At 42.5% G+C, this 16,106-nt stretch overlaps 1 protein-coding gene and 1 long non-coding RNA gene across 3 annotated transcripts; one reads left to right on the plus strand and one right to left on the minus strand.

Moving 5' to 3' along the window:
• Window positions 1–5,181: 5,181 nt before the first annotated feature.
• Window positions 5,182–7,637, minus strand: HMGB2 (high mobility group box 2). The gene is made up of 5 exons (XM_072952448.1): window positions 7,478–7,637; window positions 6,929–7,114; window positions 6,565–6,710; window positions 6,315–6,489; window positions 5,182–5,731 (listed from the first exon to the last, which is right to left on the minus strand). The coding sequence occupies exons 2-5, from the start codon at window positions 7,076–7,078 to the stop codon at window positions 5,570–5,572; spliced, it is 633 nt and encodes a 210-aa protein (XP_072808549.1). The 5' UTR covers window positions 7,079–7,114; window positions 7,478–7,637; the 3' UTR covers window positions 5,182–5,569.
• A 68-nt stretch (window positions 7,638–7,705) lies between these two features.
• On the plus strand, window positions 7,706–15,697 carry LOC140690575 (uncharacterized). Of its 2 annotated transcripts, none has more exons than XR_012065881.1 (2): window positions 7,706–8,204; window positions 15,373–15,697. It is a non-coding gene; the product is annotated as an uncharacterized lncRNA (long non-coding RNA). The 2 variants fall into 2 exon arrangements; XR_012065880.1 differs by lacking the exon at window positions 7,706–8,204 and adding an exon at window positions 10,810–11,931.
• The last annotated feature ends 409 nt before the right edge of the window (window positions 15,698–16,106 follow it).

Below are 16,106 nucleotides of genomic sequence, written 5' to 3' on the forward strand. Positions count from 1 at the left end.
GGTCACAGGAGCGGGGTGCACGTGCAAAGCCAGGGACCTGGACAGGAGGTTGTATAGCACTGCCATTTACAGTAGTAAAAACCCCGGGAGCAAGCTACGTCCCCATCAGGAGAGCGGATTCGCTGCGGTGTTACCGCACAGCGGAATGTTACGAGGCAGCGAACGTGAGTCAGCTCGTGAACAGGTCAATAAGGTCGTGCTGGGTGGCAGAGGCAATTGCCAATAGACTTCTTTCCGCAAATATTTTATGTAAAATCGAAAGCAACTAGAACAGTAAGTCACGCATGTATATGTGATTAAATCGATGTGAAGAATATGCGATTCAATAAGAGGTTAACTTACGGTTACTAGAGGGGAGAGGACAGAGGAGGGGGCAAATTAGGGGGGATGGAATTAACAGAGACAAACTACTATACATAAAGTAAACAACAAGGATTTACTGTATAACACAGGGAATTATATCAGTATCTTACAATAATCTGTAATGGAATCTAGTCAGCAAAAAAAAAAAAACCCTGAATCACTGTGGAGGAGCATATAGCTCTATGGTAGAGCGTGTGCTTCACATGCATGAAATCCTGGGTTCAATCCCCAGTATCTCTATTAAATAAATTAATAAGCCTAATTACCTACCCCCGCAAAATTTAAAAAAAAAAAGAATCACTTCTGCACAAATGAAACTAACAGAATATTGTTTATCAACTTTACTTAAATTTTTAAAAAAAGTTAAATAACTTGTCCAAGTTCCCAAATTAAGTATTGGAGTCAAGGACATAAACAATTCCAGGACTCGACATCCCCCGAGCCCCGTGGGAACAATTTCTGTTGTATTTTCCATGGAACTAGTTTTCCTCTCCACCCAGACTGTCAAGGATCTCAGGAGTGAATCTGGTCCTCTCAGTGTAGCAACTATATTAACACTTACTGGTGTGCATACTTTTAGTTAATATTTATTATTCACTATTTCTTGCCACCAGGACGTGTCTTAAGTGTATTGCTTCGTTTAATGCTCACAAAGAAAAATCTGATTTTCCACCTGAGGAAACTCAAAGGTTACACACCGGGTCTGCTGTTACCAAACCAGTAGGAAACAGAGAGCCCTGTTCAGACTGACGTAATTCCCATGTGTAAGCTCACCGGCTCACTCCTAATTTCTCTCCTAACTTGGATTTTTCCCTTTTTTATGTTTGCACTTTCATTTGTTCTTTGTGTAAGCCATCTCAGCTTCATTGGGAAAATGTAGAGAATCAAAGAATAACACATGAATGTGAGTGAATTACAGTCTTACTTTCTCTCACCTTCTGCCTGAGGTCGCGGTCCTCCTTGACCGCTGCATCTTCCTGAAGAAAGGAGACCGCGCCACCTGGTGCAAAGGTCAGTTCCAGTTCTGAAATTGGACGCTACGTATTGCTTACAAGTTGTTTTACTTTCCTTTTGATATGTCACTCTAACTGTGCTACCGAGCCCCAGTTCTCTGGACACGGTGACTCGCAGAATGAGGCTGAGAGAGAAGTCTGGGCTAAGTCCTGAAGAACAAAGGCTGAGGGGCTCAGTGACATTCCGTTAAGGCCTCAGACACCATGTCTGTACTTACCTTTACAGCAGGATGAGACGTTAGATGAATTCCCAGTCAGGATGAAAAGGGTTTCTAGATGTCTATGAAAACAGTGCCTAGCCGATAGGCACACACTGTTACCAACAGCCCTAACTCAAATATTACTACTAATCCTACAGTTACCTACACTGATTCGTCGAAGGGCAAACTGGTGACCCTTGGGCAAAATCTTACCTGCAGATATGTTTTCTTCCAGCCCAACATTTGACTTCATTGCCAGTATTTACAGCTTAGATTTCACATTTTTTAAGTATGTAGAGTTCTGGTTCCACTTGAAAATTTGGGAGATTTGAGAATCCTAAACCTGCATTTCCATCCAGCAACAGGACTGAGCTAAATAGTGGCTGTCACCTTTGTCCTGGGCATTGATGTTTACAGACGTTTACGGAGCTCTCTGCTCTTTCTGGCACGAGGTGTATGCAGTACAAAGACTGAAGCTTCACCGCCGCCCTTGTTCATCGCCTCCCCTGGGCACTGCTCACCTCACACCAGCCCTCCTCCCTGCCGCCTGCTTTAGGACTTTGCTTTTCCTGTCAATATCCTACCTTTCCCTAAAAAACAGTCGCCATTAGAAATATCTCGAGAACTAGTCCAAAAATGGCTTAATTCTAAAGAGACGTTTTATTTTAAAAGGACTGGATCTTAACATTGGCAAAACAGGTCCTTTGGCTTTTTCTACTTGTTTTCCCCCAATAAAGTCATTACTGCTTTGGAACGTAATGTTAACGTAAACATTTTTAATGGCATATATAGCAGTAGAAAGTCAGCTTTAAGATAATGCTGTATTTGTGCTAAGACAGGCTTCTTTACTAATTACTGTAAATGCTACTGTTAAAAAGCAAAATACAGAAAGGCCTACTGTCACGTATGGAGCGCATTTGCAAGTCACTGCTTTGATATGCAAGGGACCTTAGGATCTTCCAACCCAGCTTTTATAGATTAAAAGACCAAAAATAGTGGCTACCATCTGGAAAGAAATTTGAGACTTACTTCAGTTCTTGCACCAAAATAAATGCCAGAAGGATCAAAGACTTAATTAAATAATAATAAAAAGTAAGAAAGCAATTTTTATAATCTTTGAGTAGGAAAGATCTCTCAGGGCCACTAAAGAATAAATTTGCCTATATAAAAATAAATCTATGCATGAAAACAAGCATAAGGTCAAAAGACAACAAAGAGAAACATATTTACAATGCATGTCACAGTCATTTTCTGTATTTCCCACAAATTACTAATAAAAAGAACAATGAAACAGAAGACTACAGTAAACAAATTGCTCTTAAAAATAAAAATATGCTAAATTCGTAATAGGAAAACCATTTCTTATAGATCAGGATAGCAGGATTAAGAAGTTTGAGGACTATGACGTTGCTGAGATGGGGAAATAGGCACTCTAAAACATGGATTGCTGGGGAGCTTGTAGTATTAGTACAGCTTCTAAGAGCAATCTTGGCAGGTTTCAACAAGTTAACAGCACAAGAGCAGTTCCTAGCATATACCAAGTACAGGTTTTAGCTATAATTAGTGAATTTTTTAATGCACAAACTTTTAAATGCTTTTTATAGAGTTTTTTGAAATCATACAAGGCTAATCATGGCAATGTTGTTCTTAAAGCAAAAAAAAAAAAAAAAAAACCAAAAAGATAACTATCCTTAGGGAACTGGTTAAATTATGATCTATTCAATGGGATACTATGCAGATGGCTATTTAAGTGAAATGTGGCAGCTCTGTTGTGCTGATGGTATCTAAAATTATGGGAATTACGCGGCAGAACAATATGTAGTAAGCTTCCTTCTGTGTAATATTAGTATGTATACACATATACATATAATTATGCTTCAGTCTCTCTTGAAAGCTAAATTACTGGGGTCTCTTCCTGGGAGAACCTGGTCGTTGGGAATCAAGGTTTACACTTTATACCATTATGACCAAAAATAGGAGGTCATAAACACCCCCAAGCCCTGGCTAGCCTGGGACAGTGCCTGATTCTTCTGCTATTTCAAATAGTGCCTTCCTACATAACCGCTTCTTGAAGTCAGTCTTGACCATAGGGGTGTTTGAAATTTTGATCCACTTAGGAAAAGTACCAAACACGAGGCCTCGTCTCAAATCCCAAGCTGATCATTGGAACAGCTCTTGGTTTTAAAAAACGAGTCACTTTTAGCTCAGAGACAAAGTATATGTCAATCCAGGAACAGAATGAAAGCAGTCACAGAAACTCCTCAAAAGAAAGGTGATGAGGAACCTGACTGGTCTGCTTCATGGGTCCAATTAGTATATAAAAATATCTAAGGAAACAGACTTTTACTCTTTTGATTTTGGAAATCCCTATTAACTTTTTCATGCATTAAGCAGCTTTAAACACTTCATAACATTCTCATTTAATCATTAAAACACTGTGAAGTAGGCACTGACCCCATTTATACAACTAGCATTTGGTAGAGCTGGGGAGCAGGGACCCAGACCTAGGCATCTCTGGAACACCTGATCCTGAATGTTGTTAGCATTAAGGCACCTAACAGCAGAAAATTATTTTTTAAACATGTAAAACTCATTTTTACTTTATGACCAGCAAAAGCCCCAAATTTGAATGTGTAACCGCAGGGATATGGTTAAAAGAGGGCAATCATTAAGAGGTTTAAAGACTTCCCTTGAGTCCATTTGCTCAGCTAATTATGCTAATACTTCACCTTTCATTTAACAACTTTAGTGTTTCCTGTGAAAGAATTCTTAGTTTATTCCAAATAGGCATAAGATAGAGAACCATGGCTCCCAGGTTTGGATAGTTAAGAATTTTGGCTATTTTAAAACTTGATAGGTAACCGAGTTTAACTATAAAACTATAAAACAAATAGGTTTCTTCTGCAATCTTTTGGCCAATAGATGGCCAACTTTCACTACCTTGGTAACTATTCAAAATAGTTATCTGAATTGAAATACAAGCAACTGCTTCCTCAAATGAGCATTTCTCAATAACTTCTTTCCCCTGTAAATAGAAATCCTAGTGAAATTTCATCAAATTACAGTGGGAAGTCACTGTAACCATCTCAAATACTTTCTTGGGTTGCTTACCAGAATTCTAGGCTTAAGACCACACTGATTTTTAAGATTAACTCAAAATTCACTCTGGTATTCTACCTCAAACTAGTTCATTATCAACAGAAAATGTAACCCTGGTACTATTATTTTTAAAAGTTTACATGCTTTTAGGTAGGGAGTCACTGTATGAGCTCCTCTGTCTCCTGATTGAAGAGAAAATTTCTCTCAAGGTTAACTGTCAGCTAAAAAAACCTGAGGGATAAGTTAGTAATGAATGAACATAAATGTCAAGAACAAAACTTACTTTATAAAACTGCGTAAGTTTTTGAAGTTCATTAAATTCCAGATTTGATTTTTAAAGAATACTTTGTAAATATGAACAATACGGGCTTGTCTGACTTTCAACCATTCTAAGTCAGTCATGTCTAAGAACCATTAGGCAGAAATACAGAAAAATTTGACATGGTTCCAGACCATGTTTTTTAAAGTAAAAGCTAACTTAACAGACAAGACAAAGACAACAGAAATAATATACATAATTTTATTACAAAATTTTTTTTTAAAAAACCAAAATGCAACATTCTAGAAAACCCAAAACTTACTACTGATAACTAATTCCTACAAGTTTGCTGTGCTACCATACACAAGTCAAGAAATTAAAGAAACCATTAAATATTTAGAAACATTCAACATCAGAAGCTTTTAAATCTAACTGTATGTAGTAGCCCCTCAAAAAGCTACAACCTGCATTTTTAAAAAAGTATTTTCTCTACAAAGAATCTTATCAGCTATACAAAAATCTGTACAGTTTTTATACTGAAGCTAATATTGAGCTGCACTTGAATTCACATTCTTAGCAAAACAATCGCCTGAGCACACACGCACACTCCACACACGGCATTACAGGGTAGCCCTTTATTCCTCATCTTCATCCTCTTCCTCCTCATCTTCTTCCTCTTCCTCCTCTTCCTCTTCCTCCTCATCTTCTGGTTCATTCTTCTTCTTGGAGCCTGTTGGCCTGCCAGGGCCCTTCTTTCCCGCTTCACTCTTGCCCTTGGCACGGTATGCAGCAATATCCTGAAAAATTGTCAAAAAGTAAAATCAGCATCCGGTGTCATTACTCAACTGTGAAACCACTAAGTTGTAAACAATCTAAGATAATTGACCAATAACCCTGATGACTGTCCGAAAAGGTATTCAGAGTCTAACTCGGTTTTGACAACATTTGCGCCCTCTAGACCTTAGAAAGCGACAGATGTAAAATGAGATCCATGTCAGCACTTTCACTACCTTGTGTTTACCTCATCTAGCCTGCCCCCTCCCTAACTGCACATTTTAGAAACATCTACATAAAATACTCTTAGCCCTCCATTTTTAACTAAGAGACCCACAGAACTACAAATGAGTCCAAATGCAACCTACCAGTGCTACAAACTTGGGTTTCAGTCAAAAGAAAGGTTTCAATCAGCTTGTGTTGCTTAAGTGTACAATTCTCATTAGACCTTTTCAAAACATAGCTGACAACCATTAACACAAAACCGTACCAAGTTCCCAACTTTCTACCATTGACACCTATTTCTAACATACTCATTTAGAAGATAATCTACCTAATTTTAACCTTGACTTTTAAAAACCACGTTAAAGAAGTAAGACAACAAACCTTTTCGTATTTCTCCTTTAGCTTAGCTGCTTTCTGTTCGTACGGCTGTTTATCTTTGGCTGACTGCTCAGACCACATTTCGCCCAATTTTTTTGCCGTATCCCCAATGGATAAGCCAGGGTGTTCACTTTTGATCTTTGGGCGATGTTCAGAGCAAAACAGGAAGAAGGCAGATCTGAAAGGAAGGAACAGTTTTAATAAACGGAATGAAAAGTCGCGGAGGGGAGGGCAATGAGGTCTTAAAACTTACGGAGGCCTTTTGGGAGCATTGGGGTCTTTTTTCTTTCCCTTCTTGTCACCTTTGGGAGGAACGTAATTTTTCATCTCCCGGTCATAGCGAGCCTTGTCACTCTTGGCCATATCTTCAAACTTGGACTTCTCCTTGGCAGACATGGTCTGTGGGCAGAGACGGGGCAGTAAGCACGCAGCAGGACCGTCCGCTTCGCACACCCCTGAACGAGCGAGATCAGCTAGGGGCCACGTTTTTCTTCGTTGTCAGCACTTTGCCTCGGCCTAAAACGCTCAAGTAATTAAAGCCCGAGGGCGTGTCCGCCGGGGAGGGAGAGTCACAGTCACGGCCACCTGCCCGCGGAGAGCCCCGCGCCCGCCCCCACCTTCCATCTCTCGGAGCACTTCTTGGAGAACTCGGCGAAGTTGACCGAGGAGTCGGGGTGCTTCTTCTTGTGCTCCTCGCGGCAGGTCTGCACGAAGAAGGCGTACGAGGACATCTTGCCCCTCGGCTTGTTGGGGTCGCCCTTCCCCATGCTGGTGCCGGTGCTGGTGCTGGTGGCGCCGTCCACCTGGCGGGCAGAGCGCGGCCGGGCGCTGGCGGGCGGGGCGGGGAGGCTTCCCGCCCAAACGCGCGCCGCCCGCCCCCGGGCCCCGCCGCCCGCGCCCGCCCGCCCGGCCCGAGGGGGGCCCTTCCTCACGGGGGAGCCTCCGGCTTCCAGGCCGCGGGCCCCGCCCGAAGCTGCCGCCGCCGCCTCGCGCCCCCGCGTCCAAATGGCCCCCGAGCCGGGCCCAGCCGAGCCCCCGCCGCCGTAGCCCGGCCCGCACCCCGGACCCCACCCGCCTGGCGAACCCTGAGGGCCGCGGCGCCCCGGCCGGCCTTGAGGGAAGGCGGACGGCCGGCCGCGGACCCCAGGCCTGGTGGAGCCGCTTGCCTGGCGGTAGCTTTTCCTCAGGGTCCCGCGCGGCAGCCGGGTCCGACTGCGACGCTGCCTGCCTGAGACTCCGGCGTGAACTGGTTTGTCGCTAACGCAATCCTCCGCCTCTTGTTTTGCAGAGTTCTCCGCGCCACGGCAACTTGACGAGCCGGGCAGCAGGCCACACCCCCGCCTCTCCGATTGGCTCTGGTGACTATTCAAACCTGGGGAGGCCCCGCCCCCTCGCCACGGCGGCTTCCGATTGGCCAGGGTGTCGTCGGGCCCGTCCCCCAAGCCGCAGCCTAGCAGGTTCGGTGGGTCGCCTGGGTCGTTAACTCCCAGACCCGTTAGAACCGGTCAGGAGAGGAATGCGCTGCTGGATCCTGATTGGCGGCCGGAAAAGGGTTTAAAAAATGGCGGGCCCGGCGCTGACTGGCTGGGGCGGGAGGCGGTGGGAGTGGTTGGCCCGAGGGGAAAGCCCCGCCAGATTTAAAAATACCGAGTCGCGAGCCCCGGGGCTGCTCAGCTGGGTCGACGGCGCTCGGTGTGCGGCCGCTGAGGGGGCAGAGGCGGCGCGCCCTGCCGGCCCCGACCGCGGCCCGGGGCCTCTCTGCCCCCCGCCCCTGCGCGGCCCGCAGCGCGGGCTCCCGGAGCGGCGGTCGCTGCCCGGTCCTGAGAGTAACAACTGGGGAGGCTGAGGAGCTGCGGCCGACAGCCAGCCTCGCCGAGGGGCGCGGCGGCTGGGGTAGGACCGAGGAAGGCCGGTGGCGGGGACCTGGGGCACCCGGGAGGGGCGGCAGGCAGCCGTTCCCGCCCGCGGGGGTACCGCCAGCTGTGAGGGGGCGCCTCCTCCCTCCCGCTTTGGGCGTCAAATCCTGAGGTAAACCGGGAGGCCCGCGGGCGGGGCGGGGGCAGGCGGTGTCTTCCGGGCCCCGCCCTCCGCCCGTGAGCGCTGGCCCCGGGCTCGGGGCCCCGCGACTCCTCCCCGCTGGAGTGTCACCGCGCGGGTCGCCTGCTGGGCCCTGCCCCGTGGTCGTTTTTAAAACCTTTTCCTTGTCAAAGATCCCTTTGAGGCCCGCGGGAGAGCAGCGACTGCCGCCGCCCCCGCCCCTTCTGACATCCACGCGCCGAACTGCGGCGTCTTACAGACCCCGAGCCCCGGGTTAAGAACCTGGGTTTCTGGGTCGGCTGAGAGCGCACCCGAGCGACCTTAACTTACGCTCCCTAGCGTCGCAAGCCGCTTTTGCCGGGGGGAGGACGTTGACTGACATCTTAGTGTGCTATTACTGTGTTGTGTTTGATTTTGAGGGCTGTTTTCTTTCCTGTTGGCCCATATGTTACACTGACAGTTGGTTTCAACAGATTTCAAATATTCTGTCTTTTCTCAGTTAAGTTCGCTGGCATTTGTTAGACTGTGTGCCTCTATTTGGTTTGTGTACAGTGATCATACTTGGGAGAACCTCAGTACCAGCAGCTATCTATCTAGATTTACTGATAAAAACTAGATTTCTGAAAACGGAAATGGCTATTAGTTGCACAACATTAAGCATGGACTTAATACCACTGAATTTTAAAATAAATCTGGAAAAGTAATGCTTTAGTGACCTGTTTGTTGCTATTTGGATAATGTAGTATGATTTATTTTTCCAATTTGGATTTCTGTGTGCTTTTAGAGCACAACCGTAACTGTGATCGTATTTGAGAATAGGGTCATTGCAGATGTAATTAGTTAAGACGAGGTCATGCTGGAGCTAAGTGGTCCCCTAATCCATCATGACTAGTGTCCTTGTAAAACAGGTACGTGTGGATATAGAGACAGACATTCAGGGAGAATGATGGGAAAAACACAGGGAGAAGTGGCCATCTCTAAGCAAAGGAAAAAGGCCTGGAATAGATCCTTCCCTTGCAACCCTCAGAAGGAGCCAACCCTGCTGACACCAATTTCCATTCTTTATTCCATCACAGCAGAGAACAGGAAAACATTTCTATATTTAATCTACTTTTACCATCCATGCCAAGACTTCACTCTCCTGCTATACTTCCTGACTTAAAAGTAACACTGAGATGCATAGTGAAGTCATAAGTGAAATAAGATTTAAGTGGGATCTTGACAGTTGTGGTTATAGAACCACAACTTTTTTTAAAGAAAGTTTAAAATTTTTTTAAAGAAACTATATACAGAATCTGGTAACACACCAATAAATCTAATCGCAACTATTCAGATAAACTGGATTAAGTACACAAGAGACCTAGTTCACTATTTTGAATTACTTGGCATAGTCCTTATCTTATTAATATTACTATTATGACTTTATCAGGGAACTGAAATGTCCTATGAAGAGGTAATAGTAAACGTGTTTCTCATTGTGTTTCTAATATTGTTATGGTTCTAAATGGGGAAATAAGATTGTATTTCTAAAAAAAAAGATTGTACTCAACTTTAAAGCCATTTCTTTTCAGAAACATCAATTTCATATATTCTAAAAATAATTTTCAAAATTTATTGTATTAGAATGCTGCATCTTCCTAAAAGATGATAAAGAGGAAAGTGTTTCTGTTCTTCATAAGATGTATAAAATTCAACAAGGGCTGTGATTTTGAATAGTACACTTAACATTTCTAGGCCTTTGATTGATAAACTGTAAAATGACGTTTGTGGGATAATCTCTAAGTTGTATGATTCCATAATTATGTGAATATGTGATCATAATGTGAGGAAATATTTTAATGTTTGCAGTTGTTAGATGATCAAGAGATAATTAAAACTTAAAGATAAATAACGGTTCTAGGAAATAAGCTGCTTACCGATAAGTGTAAGCCCAGTTACTTCAAAACAGTATTTGATGAAGCAGGAGTTTATAGCTACCCAAATGTGATGAACTATGTAGAACAAGCTTTAGATGACCCATTACTGCTTAGTCATGTTAGTCTTCTAGTAAGATGATCTACCAGGTTTTTCCCCTCTAGATGATACCAATATATAATTTTATCTGCCAAACCTTTCCTGAGTTCACCATCTCACAAATTGTAACAACATAAATATTTAGCAATAAATTAATTATGAGTTAAGGCTGAAACTGTTTCTTAAGTAGGTCCGCTATGCTATAAGTATAAATACCTATTCTGTAGATAAACTTGAATTTATCTACAGCAATGTCAACCTGGCAGGACTGTGTAGAAAGGATCTGGGTTGTGCTACCTGTTGAAACTCATATGACGTATTCAGTCACTTAGCCTAAAATTTTGTACTTTCCATAATCTAATCATTAAACCAGACTGGAAAACCCTGAGGGAAAGAAAATAGCATATACATTTTTTGTAAACCCCCCAACACACACAAAGCAGTAAAGAATAAGTTCTCAATAGTTATTGTTTATTGATTAACTCACATAGTTAGCCAAAATTAAGTATACTTTCCATAAGGTGGGTTGCATATAAAATAATTGTTCTCTCAAGTTGCACAGTTACAAAAAAAACCAAAAAGCCATCAATTGCTCTATACACATATTAATACACATATTAGTTTCTGAAAGATGACTCTTACATTGGAGTTTAATATTTTCAAGTTTTAAGGCAACAAGAGAAGGATCAGCACACTGAAGTGTTAATCACACAGGCCCATCCATGTGTGAGGAGACCACTGGCTCTGAGGCCTAAATGGACTCACTCCAGGGAGGCAGTTTCATAATGTTGGTCAACAGTAAATTTTTGAAGGAATGAAAATGCAGGTTAAGAAAAAACAAAAACCTCATTCTGCTGCTAGCATTTTCAATGAAGAGTGATAAGAAAACAAAGTTATTTTGTTTTTCTTCAAACAAAAAACCTGTTAACTATTTTTGTGAATCACTTAGAACTGAATGTCCACCGAAAGAGCAGAAATGAATCTTCCATAGTCTTTCAGGGCTCAGGAGACAGACTGCCGAGACCTCAATCAAAAGTCCATGTGACAATGTCTGAGGAACAGCCAGATGTGAACTAGATCTTACCAAGACTTTACAACCCTGTCTGGATACACACAGCTCAGTCCCTCATTGGACTGAGATAATCAACCCCTTATCCTTCCACTTACTCCAGGGGTTGGTTCTGCCGAATAGAGCAAAGGTCAGATCCTCTCTCAGAGAAGAGACCGTCTGGAGCACATCATAATAAAAAAATGTGAAAACTAAAGACAGAGGGAATCTCAGGAACTAGACGGAAAAGACAGTAAATTTTGAAAAGCAACAAAACATCTGAATGCTGACTTTTCAACAGAACTGTGAAATCCAGAAGACCATGGAATGACATCTTTAAATTCCTTAAGGCGGAAAAAAAACAAAACTGCTAACCTCAAGTTCTATATCCAGAGAAACAGCTTTTAAGAATTAAGGCAAAATAAAGATGTTTTCAGACAAAAAAATCTGAGAATGCGTTGCCTGCAGCCCTGCTTTAGGAAAACGACCCTAAATCTTCAGGAGGAGAGAACACAGGCAAAGGTGATTATGTAAATTTTTAAAAAGTATTACTTGTTTAAAACAGAATAATAACTTCTTGTGGGGTTTTGTAATGTGTGGAAGTAGACTCTAACAATAGCACAAAAGATAGGAGAACTAAATGGAGTTAAATTATAAGGGTCTTTTATTTAGTAAATGATTAAAGTTATAACGTGTATTAAGCTATAATATGCTTAGCATGCTGTACTTCGGGGCACTGATGACACAGGTATATGTATGTACACACTTACCTACATGCATATGTAGATATGAGCGTGTGCAAAAATTCATCCTCCTATATGTAGGGTACCAAGTCTTAAATAAGGCTCTGCTAAAAAACCAAGGACACATAGCTACTAAAAGTATGAAAATATGTTTAACATCATTAATCATTAGGGAAATACAAATTAAAACCATAGTAAGAAACAACTTCACACCCCCTAGAATGGCAATCACCAAAAAGACAGAAAATAGAAAGTGTTGGTGAAGATGTGGAAAAATTGAAACACATGTGTCACTGGTGGGAATGTAAAATTTATGGAAAACATTTTGGCAGTTTCTTAAGATTTATACATATATTTTACCCAGCAACTCCACTCCTAGGATCTAATCAAGAGAAAGGAAAAACATACGTCCACAACAATAACTTGTATATGAATGTTTATAGCAGCTTGTTATTTTTTGCTTATTTGGATTTTGGGGGAGGGTGGGGGAAGTAATTAGGTTTATTTATTTTTAATGGAGATACTGGGGATTGAACCCAGGACCTCATGCATGCTAATCATATGCTCTACCACTGAGCTGTACCCCCTCCTTTTAATTTTTTTTCCTTAAAAAAAAAAACTTTTTAATGGAAGTACTGGGAATTGAACCCAGGACCTTGTGCATGCTATGCAGGTGCTCTTCCACTGAGCTACACCCTTCCGCCTATAGCAGCTTTACTTGTAATAGTCAAAAACTAGAAACAATCCCAGTGTCCACTGAGTGATGAATGAGTAAACAAAGCAGTGGTATAGCCATTCACTGGAGTATTATTCATCAATAAAAAGGAATCCAGGGAGAAAAAGGAACAAACGCTGATACAAGCTGTAACAGGGATGAACCCTTAAAGAGATTATGCTAAGTCAAAGAAGCCAGACACAAAAGACAACATATTGTATGATTCCATGAAATTTCTAGAAAAGGCAAATATATGTATAGACACAGAAAGCAGAAGAGTGGGTGCCCTAGGGCTGAAGGTGGGTGCTGGGCTGGCAGCAGGGAGGCACAACAGAACTTTCTCAGGTGGTAGAAATGCTCTGAACTGGACTGTGGTGATAGTTGCACAATTGTGTAAATTATCTAAAAGCTATTTAACTGTACACTTACAATGAGTAAATTTATTTATGATATATAAATTATACCTCAGTAAAGCTGTTTTTTTTAAAGGCCAAGGACTTATTTTCCCACTTGCTGAATTCAAAAAAGTCAAGAACAATTTAAACTTTTAACAATGAGAGCTGCAGAATACACTATGAAAATAGAAGATCGCTTGAGAGGAAATGAATACTACTCTTCTATTTTAGGAAATAGTAGTTAAGAGAGTCAGCAGCTATTGAATTGCATAATAGCATTGTTAATTTGGCTCATACTTAGCGGAATATCTATTGCTTTCATACAGGAGGAAAATAATTCTTTTATAATTTTTTGGAGAATAATTTTTATGTACTCTTTTGTAGGTGTTTCCAGTTAGAGTAAATTTGTGATATATTAATACTATACTGATCTTATATCTAGCCAATGATAGTTTTAAGTTTGGTAATGACTAAAAATTGTAAATTCTGATGTAAATACTCATAAATATAAAGGTGACATATTTACAACCTTGCCCCCTAAATAATTTTGTTACTATGCATAGTAGTTTGACAGTCCTTAAAAATATGTTCACAAACAATATGAGATATTCAGATGTGCTTTTAAAAATATCCATCTAAATTTAAAGTCTAGAATTCTAGTTAGACTAATAAGTCACTTATGCATACTTGAAGTTGGACTAATTAGTGAAAAAAAAAGAAGAAGAAGTATTTAATCTGTGCCCACTAGGACAAGCTGAAAGTTAAAAGGACAATAAAAACTGAAGTGGTCTAGGAATTTCTGTAACCAGTTCTCTGGACAATGATCCAACCTTTGTACAGACACAGAAGTATTCTCTCTATTCAGTAACCTCAAGGCCTATCTCATTCCTACATTTTTTGGGGTTTTTTGTTGTTGTTGTTGTTGTTGGGGGCGGAGGGCTGGGTGTTGGTCTCAAGGATCTTGAGAATGGAGGAAATGTAACCTAGGATCTGAGTCTGCTCTCCCTGCTGAGTAGGAAATCAAAAGCAAGTCTTCTCAAAATCTTGGAACAGAAGTCAGTGAGATAACTTCATACAAATGTAAAATAGTCTTAATGTGAACAGGATTTAACCAAAAGGATCTGTATTTCTCAGTCCTTTCTCCTGCACGAGGTTCCTGGCATCCCACTCCCAGGAGTCTGGATTCACTTTCAGGTTCTAATGCCAGTCTTCCTGTGCCAGTGCAGCTTCCCAACCTGCACACCCCTCTCAACACGGCAGTGTCCTAAAACTAAACCTGTGGGCCTCCAAAATGCCTGTATTATGTCTACAGCAAATGAGAAAAAAAAGGCACTGAGAAAACATACATGCAGATTTATGATGGAAGAAGTGAGCAAAGGAGAAGATAGACAACACAGATAGGGAGTGATAGTGACAAGCAGTAATGATAAGGGAGGATCACGGGGCAGGTTGCACGGAGTGAGGGGTGTATGCAGAGGGACATTAAAATTTATAAAATTTATGACTAACGCCGTATGTATTGAGCAACAGAATATGATACACTATCATATATTTAACAAACATAGTGTCTGCTTTGTGCCAGCCACTGTTCTGAGTTGCTTAAAAATATTTAATATTCCTTAAAAATATATTTAATCTTCCTAATCATGTCAATGAGATAGAAACAGTACTGTTATCTTCATTTTACAGAGGAAGTCGCTGAGGCAAAAAGTAAGTTACTTGCCCAAGGTCAGCAGTATTGGTCAGTATCCAGTCAAGAAAAGAAAACCACTTTGGGTATTTCAGGAGGAATGTTATTACCTCTCTTATTATAGAGGGAGTCCTTACAGAAGGACTGCAGGAGCAAACGGAGAAAGTATGGCTGTCCAGAGACTACAGCGAGAAAAGCCAGGGTCCCTGCACTGGGGAAACGAGAAAGTACTGTTAGCCAAAGCCCACAGGTGTCTGCGTCCGAGGTTTGGGGAACTTAACTGTTGCAGGGCCGGCAGCCTTCGAATGACGCGTTCCCGAAGCCGGAGGGGAGGAGCGCGGGGCTGCTGAGGCTGCGGGAGCCGGAAGAAAGGAAGCGTGCCCTCCATCCTCCTCCCGCCTCCTCCCCTCCCTTCCGCAGAACCGACCTGGAGACCCACTGGCAAGGGAGTCTGCACGTTTCTTTTCGGGTCCCAGAACCCTGGCCATCCAGAGGAGAGAGGAGAAGGAGAGGAGCTGAGAGGCGGACAACCAACACAGCCAAACGACTGGCAAGTGGCAGAGCTTGTCCCAGCAGTCTGGTTCCTGAGTCCTGCTGTCACCACCGCCCTCCGCTGTGGCACTGATACACCGTCATACAGCACTCAGACATTCCAGAATGAATGTCTGATCATCAGTGTTGAACAGCAGCAAAGAAATTGTAGGAATTGGATTCCTTAAATATTCTATAAATATTTAGCAAGTTTTTACTGTATGCCAAGCACTCTTTACTGAAAATATAGTGATAGGGAGGGGGGAAAAGAACAGAAAAGAGGGAAGAGAGCTCCTTTCTCCCTATTTCAGGTTGAACAAAATTCCCTGGGAAGGGTTCCAGCTGGCTTGGCTTGAATCATGTCTCCAGCCACTAGACCAAGCACTTTAGCTGAGGGGTGGGGAAGTATTACTGGGGAAGTAACCGAGTGGAAAGCCCACTATAATCCTGAGACAGAGATCTGAGTGCAGGTAGTTTATCTGGAGGGTTCAGGAAACACCAGTGGGAGGTGGGGAAGTGAGACAAAGAAGGGAAGGCAGTAAATAAAGTGCGCCTTATCGAGCCAGCTACCACTGGGAGTGCCTGGAACATAATCCCACAGGAAAATGCTGGGAGAGGGTCTG

This window comes from Vicugna pacos, chromosome 31 (genome assembly GCF_048564905.1).
Source record: "Vicugna pacos chromosome 31, VicPac4, whole genome shotgun sequence".
Lineage (NCBI taxonomy): Eukaryota > Metazoa > Chordata > Mammalia > Artiodactyla > Camelidae > Vicugna > Vicugna pacos.